General features: G+C 48.2%; 1 protein-coding gene across 1 annotated transcript in view; it reads left to right on the top strand.

Annotated features, from left to right (window-relative positions):
* pitx3 (paired-like homeodomain 3) overlaps positions 1–6,699 on the top strand; it is a 36,555-nt gene extending 29,856 nt beyond the window's left edge. The window contains exon 4 of the mRNA XM_080493914.1: positions 5,236–6,699. Coding sequence (XP_080350040.1) covers positions 5,236–5,805 — 570 coding nt within the window. The 3' untranslated portion in view covers positions 5,806–6,699. The remainder of the gene's footprint in view (positions 1–5,235) is intronic.
* Positions 6,700–7,672: the final 973 nt, after the last annotated feature.

Here is a 7,672-nt window from a genome sequence, read left to right on the forward strand (position 1 = left end):
TGTGAAGCTCTTTTCTCTGAAGCGTGAACCCAGAACCCAGTTGTGAAGCTCTTTTCTCTGAAGCGTGAACCCAGAACCCAGTTGTGAAGCTCTTTTCTCTGAAACGTGAACCCAGAACCCAGTTGTGAAGCTCTTTTCTCTGATGTGTGAACCCAGAACCCAGTTGTGAAGCTCTTTTCTCTGAAACGTGAACCCAGAACCCAGTTGTGAAGCTCTTTTCTCTGAAACGTGAACCCAGAACCCAGTTGTGAAGCTCTTTTCTCTGATGTGTGAACCCAGAACCCAGTTGTGAAGCTCTTTTCTCTGAAACGTGAACCCAGAACCCAGTTGTGAAGCTCTTTTCTCTGATGTGTGAACCCAGAACCCAGTTGTGAAGCTCTTTTCACTGAAGTGTGAACACAGAACCCAGTTGTGAAGCTCTTTTCTCTGAAGCGTGAACTCAGAACCCAGTTGTGAAGCTCTTTTCTCTGAAGCGTGAACTCAGAACCCAGTTGTGAAGCTCTTTTCTCTGAAGTGTGAACACAGAACCCAGTTGTGAAGCTCTTTTCTCTGATGTGTGAACCCAGAACCCAGTTGTGAAGCTCTTTTCTCTGAAGCGTGAACCCAGAACCCAGTAGTGAAGCTCTTTTCTCTGAAGCGTGAACCCAGAACCCAGTAGTGAAGCTCTTTTCTCTAAAGCGTGAACACAGAACCCAGTTGTGAAGCTCTTTTCTCTGAAGCGTGAACCCAGAACCCAGTAGTGAAGCTCTTTTCTCTAAAGCGTGAACACAGAACCCAGTTGTGAAGCTCTTTTCTCTGAAGTGTGAACCCAGAACCCAGTAGTGAAGCTCTTTTCTCTAAAGTATGAACCCAGAACCCAGTTGTGAAGCTCTTTTCTCTGAAGTGTGAACACAGAACCCAGTTGTGAAGCTCTTTTCTCTGAAGCGTGAACCCAGAACCCAGTTGTGAAGCTCTTTTCTCTGAAGCGTGAACCCAGAACCCAGTTGTGAAGCTCTTTTCTCTGAAACGTGAACCCAGAACCCAGTTGTGAAGCTCTTTTCTCTGATGTGTGAACCCAGAACCCAGTTGTGAAGCTCTTTTCTCTGAAACGTGAACCCAGAACCCAGTTGTGAAGCTCTTTTCTCTGAAACGTGAACCCAGAACCCAGTTGTGAAGCTCTTTTCTCTGATGTGTGAACCCAGAACCCAGTTGTGAAGCTCTTTTCTCTGAAACGTGAACCCAGAACCCAGTTGTGAAGCTCTTTTCTCTGATGTGTGAACCCAGAACCCAGTTGTGAAGCTCTTTTCACTGAAGTGTGAACACAGAACCCAGTTGTGAAGCTCTTTTCTCTGAAGTGTGAACACAGAACCCAGTTGTGAAGCTCTTCCAGACGACCTCAGACTCTCACTAAACCAAACGTTCACCTCAAACTGTTCAGTCTCTTCTCAACACTCAGCTATGTTGTCCAGTCGTGCCCCGAGTCAGTCCAAATAGAAACCCTACTGAACAGTCACTGAACACTACATAGACAAATAGAAACCACAGTGCTGATATTACTGTTCTTTGTCTCTGCTGACCTCCTCCACCTCCTCCACCTCCTCCACCTCCTCCACCTCCTCCACCTCCTCCACTCCTTCCCTCAGGTTTCTATCCATTGTAGTGCCTCACAAGGCAGGGCTCTCTGAACTGCTCCCTCACATCATCAGCCACAAGTCTGATCAGTTTGGAGTTGTTGTGTTCAGGGGCGACTGGTCATTAGGGACAGGGGGGCTGAGCGCCACCTGGTGTCATCAGAAAGGACTGCATGCAAAGTAGGTTATTAATTCTTTAAGATTATCTACAGTATTTTCTTGTGTGTGTATAAAACTTCCTCTTCTAGAGTACATAGTTACTGTGAGGACAGTCCTCCCTGGTTCCTGCTCTCCTCTTGCTGCTCCAGCTTGTTTCCTCCTGATCTACACTGATGGTGCATTAGTGTAGCTCGCCCCTCTCTCACCATGCAGTGTGTATTGCATTAGTGTAGCTCGCCCCTCTCTCACCATGCAGTGTGTATTACATTAGTGTAGCTCGCCCCTCTCTCACCATGCAGTGTGTATTACATTAGTGTAGCTCGCCCCTCTCTCACCATGCAGTGTGTATTACATTAGTGTAGCTCGCCCCTCTCTCACCATGCAGTGTGTATTACATTAGTGTAGCTCGCCCCTCTCTCACCATGCAGTGTGTATTACATTAGTGTAGCTCGCCCCTCTCTCACCATGCAGTGTGTATTGTATTAGTGTAGCTCGCCCCTCTCTCACCATGCAGTGTGTATTACATTAGTGTAGCTCGCCCCTCTCTCACCATGCAGTGTGTATTACATTAGTGTAGCTCGCCCCTCTCTCACCAGTGTAGCTCGCCCCTCTCTCACCATGCAGTGTGTATTGCATTAGTGTAGCTCGCCCCTCTCTCACCATGCAGTGTGTATTACATTAGTGTAGCTCGCCCCTCTCTCACCATGCAGTGTGTATTGCATTAGTGTAGCTCGCCCCTCTCTCACCATGCAGTGTGTATTGCATTAGTGTAGCTCGCCCCTCTCTCACCATGCAGTGTGTATTGCATTAGTGTAGCTCGCCCCTCTCTCACCATGCAGGGTGTATTGCATTAGTGTAGCTCGCCCCTCTCTCACCATGCAGTGTGTATTACATTAGTGTAGCTCGCCCCTCTCTCACCATGCAGTGTGTATTGCATTAGTGTAGCTCGCCCCTCTCTCACCATGCAGTGTGTATTGCATTAGTGTAGCTCGCCCCTCTCTCACCATGCAGTGTGTATTACATTAGTGTAGCTCGCCCCTCTCTCACCATGCAGTGTGTATTGCATGCAGTAAAGTGTTCATGCTCAGGCTGTGGCTCCTTCATTCAGTTCACGTGATTTTGATGCCTAGTGGGGCTTGAAGCCCCGCCCACTAGCAACATCATTTAGATGCTCAGAGCTGATTGGCTGGCGCTGATAGAGGCGGAGCTTCACAGAACCGGAGAGAGTCGAACAAACAGTTAAGAATGTAAATGAATTAGGTCGGTTATTTGTGGTACGAGTTAGAAACTCTATCTTTAGGAGAGAAAGTTAAAGATAGTCGTTGTAACCTGTGTGACACGGTGAGATTGTTAAAATGTGTTCCTCACCGTGTCACCGTGTAACCTGTGTGACACGGTGAGATTGTTAAAATGTGTTCCTCACCGTGTCACCGTGTAACCTGTGTGACACGGTGAGGAACACATTTTAACAATCTCATTCCTTTGTAGTTTCCATGGTGGTCGAGCGGCTGAGCCTCCGTCTGTCAGACATTACGACGGGATGTTGGTTTTTACGGAACGACATTTTTACGGAATCAATGCCCATATGGTTGTTATAATGTTGTGGCTAAAAGGTTGTGTACACGCTTTACTTTGGAATTCAGTAGTGTCACTAGCCCTGAAATAAAATCTTACCCACCAAGTATGTACTTCTAGAAACGTCACTGGTCGTGTTCGACCACTGACGCCTGCGCTTTACTTGGGTTTGCCTTTTGCCACCTGTGCTCACCATTTTGCAACGCTGGTGCATCACAATGAAAAGGTGTCTAAACTGGTGAAAAGTGCTTCTGGTTTTGCCAAAAGAGTGACTGATTGAATCAGTGGGTCCAGGTAATGGTGCATTTGGTTCCGACAGTAGGGTTTAGTGTTTTATCAATTGAGAAAAACTGTAAAAGACGTTGAAAAGACGTCTTCGCCTTCCGTCTAAACTCCTTCAAAAGAGAACCAACATCTTCCTCATCCATCCAACTTCAACACTTTTTATCCTGTTTAGGGCGGCAGGGTGCTGGAGCCAATCCCAGTGTACTGTGGGCGAGGGCAGGTGACCTGGACAGGTGGTCAGTCTGTCACAGGACACACACAGACAACCACACACACACTCAGGGGGAACTTAGGCTCACCAATAACCTCACATGCATGTTTTTGGACTGTGGGAGGAAACCCTCGCACAGCTGGAGACAGCTTGAGAACAGCTGGAGTTGAACCCACAACCTTCTGGCTATGAGTGCTGACCACATCTTTCCCCAGCACTGAAAGTTACTGTATGTCCTCATGTATTCATTATGCAGATATGACACATTACCAGGACAGTCAATTCATGCTGTAGAGTTTGAACTTTAACTCAGATCTGATAAATCTGATAAAAGATTTCATTGTGTGCATACCGTATATTTACCAATAGAAGAGCACCAACTAATAGAAGAGCTCACTGCTTGATGGAATAGGATATATTGCAGTGGATGCAAGAAAGCAGGAACAACTGCCTATTTAGGGCTGGAGCCACTGCTGGGGGCCCAGTCCCCCCATAGCCCCGATTTCAACCACTATATTTGGGCTAAATGGAGGCTGTGGTGGGCCGACCAGACCTCCACCAAAAAACTACGTCTAAATCCCATCGGGCAGGAATACATGCTGGAGCCACAGTGTCAGCTGGTTTTATGTCACACAGTTCACGTCTACGCAGTTTTTAAATGATGTGACTGACAAATAATCAACAAGTTCATAAATGAATAAATCTTAATGGACTTTTAATCCTAATGAGCAGATCTGTACTTGGGTTGAGTGTGTGTGTGTGTGTGTGTGTGTGTGTGTGTGTGTGTGTGTGTGTGTGTGTGTGTGTGTGTGTGTGTGTGTGTGTGTGTGTGTGTGTGTGTGTGTGTGTGTGTGTGTGTGTGTGTGTGTGTGTGTGTGTGTGTGTGTGTGTGTGTGTGTGTGTGTGTGTGTGTGTAGCTCCAGGTTTTATTACATCTATTGCATTGAATCACTCAAACGCTGACATTCCTTCTTAATTTAGTTTTATCTTGTTAAATGTTAATTGTACTTTATCGACTTTGTAACACTCTTCATCGTTGTTTCTTCTTCTTCCTCACACCTGAACGTGGTTCAGTGAGTCAGGATGAAGGTGTAGAAGACGGTTGTGCAGAAGATCAGTGGAGCTCCACAGTCAGGAGAGTTTATTACAGTTTGGACTCTTTGGTTGGGTTTCCTCTTATTTACTGTGAAAAACGGTCAACTTGTTTCAAGATGTTAAAAATGGATCCAATAGATCCCAGTGCACTTGATCAAAAGGATCTTCCTGTCATTAAAAAAGCCAAACTGTCCTGTAAAGGTTGGGGTCCTTCTGCTATTTGCCCCAGAGCTGTTGCCCTGGTGCTCAGTCAGCTGCTCCGAGAAGACGTTGGATTTAAGTTCTGCCCTGTCTCTGCAGGTCTGGTTCAAGAACCGGCGTGCGAAGTGGAGGAAGCGTGAGAGGAACCAGCAGGCGGAGCTGTGCAAGAACGGCTTCGGCGCCCAGTTCAATGGACTCATGCAGCCTTATGACGACATGTACACGGGCTACTCCTACAACAACTGGGCCACCAAGAGCCTGGCGAGCAGCCCGCTGTCCGCCAAGAGCTTCCCGTTCTTTAACTCCATGAATGTAAGCCCCCTGTCCTCCCAGCCCATGTTCTCCCCCCCAAGCTCCATCCCCTCCATGAACATGGCCTCCAGCATGGTGCCGTCGGCGGTGGCCGGAGTGCCCGCCACGGGGCTCAACAACCTGGGCAACCTCAACAACCTCAACAACCCCACGGCGCTCAACTCGGTGGCGGTGACGGCAGCGGCGTGCCCGTACGCCACCACGGCCAGCCCCTACATGTACAGAGACACCTGCAACTCCAGCCTGGCCAGCCTGCGGCTCAAAGCCAAGCAGCACGCCAACTTCGCCTACCCGGCGGTGCAGAACCCCGCCTCCAACCTCAGCCCCTGCCAGTACGCCGTGGACCGGCCCGTATGAAGCAGCAGAACCCGAGCGGACCGGAGCGTACCGGAGCGTTCCTCCTCCTCCTCCTCCTCCTCCTCCTCCTCCTCCTCCTCCTCCTCCTCCTCCTCACCCCCACCCCACCCCCCACCCCCACCCCACCCCCACCCCCATGCTGGCTGAGGTTCACACACTCTGAGAGTTTTCCTCACACCAGAGGACAGAGGGTCTCTCCATACTGAACTGACCAACAGATTGAAAGGATTTCTAAAGATTATTCTCCAGTATCATTTGTTTCTTTCTTTTGAGCTGCATGATTAGAGTAAATGTAGACGCCATCAATGCTTGAACTGGACCGGTGGTCAACATCTTGGCCCGACAACGTCAGATACAATCTTTACTTCTGCTGCAGGAGAAGAGACTGTGGTCACATGTTAGAGGATGTATATAATGGACTTTTTTCTGTTTTGTATGTGACAAAAATATATGGAAATGTAGTACTTTAAAGATGAGAAAAAGCATGATCTTCAAAAGCAAAGGCCCTATAGCTGGTTCCACATCATTTAGGAACCTTAAACTGTGTTGTGAATTCCATTCCCCCCGGAAGGTCAAAGTTCACCCTGGATGGGAGGTGGGGGGTCCAAGGCTGGGCTGGGGGGTTAATCCTGGAACGTCAACACAAACACACAAACAGCAACACACTTTAGCTCACCAGATTTCAGAAGTACATCTCTAAAAAGCCATTGCCTATATAGATTTGTGTGGTGTTCTAAAACAAAGGGAGTCCATGACTGTAAAAATGTATGTACGAGTGCAGTTGTTCTAAGAAAAAACAAGCTTTTCCTGGTGTAGCCTGCTTTGTCTCATTAAAAACAAACAAACAACAACAACAACAAAACAACAATTAAAGGATCCGTTTCTATGAACTGCATAAAGGACTTTTCTGTTTTCCAGAACGTTCCCCGCATGAGGTAAAAACACCGTGTTCTCACAACAGAGAGCACATAGAAACCCGCCGCCATGGCAACAGAGAGCGAGGCGGGCCGCCGGGGATAGAGATGTTCCCTAGTCTGCTCTCTGATATGTTTGACCTACACTTGGAGGGCCGGCCGCAGGCTATCCAGTAACACAGCAGGAATTCACAGGGACCAGGATTACGTAAGGCCTGGAGGGGCGAGGTGTCCCGGCGAAGCCACAAACAAGGAGTTAGCAGCCCATCAAGCCCCTCAGCCCTGACACTGTTTATTACTGCTGCAGCCTCCTCTTCTCTGGGCTGCTGCAGCGCCGCTTCCTCTCTGATGAAGAAACGCTTCGGAGGGTCCAGAGCCGACCATTGGGCTTCACTGGAATGCTTTGGCCAATCAGAGATCAGAGATCCCAGATCCCAGATCCTAGATCCCAGATCCCAGATCCCAGATCCCAGATCCCAGATCAGAGATCAGAGATCAGAGATCCGAGATCAGACATCAGAGATCAGAGATCGAGATCCGAGATCAGACATCCGAGATCCGAGATCAGAGATCAGACATCAGACATCAGACATCAGACATCAGACATCAGACATCAGACATCAGACATCAGAGATAAGAGATCGAGATCCGAGATCCGAGATCCGAGATCAGAGATCAGAGATCAGAGATCAGAGATCAGACATCAGACATCAGACATCAGACATCCCAGATCAGAGATCAGAGATCCCAGATCCCAGATCAGAGATCAGACATCAGACATCAGACATCAGAGATCAGAGATCGAGATCCGAGATCCGAGATCAGAGATCAGACATCCGAGATCCGAGATCAGAGATCAGAGATCAGACATCAGACATCAGAGATAAGAGATCGACATCCGAGATCCGAGATCAGAGATCAGAGATCAGACATCAGACATCCCAGATCAGAGA

The sequence above is a fragment of the Lipophrys pholis genome (genome assembly GCF_963383615.2).
Source record: "Lipophrys pholis genome assembly, contig: SCAFFOLD_28, whole genome shotgun sequence".
Taxonomy (NCBI): Eukaryota; Metazoa; Chordata; class Actinopteri; order Blenniiformes; family Blenniidae; genus Lipophrys; species Lipophrys pholis.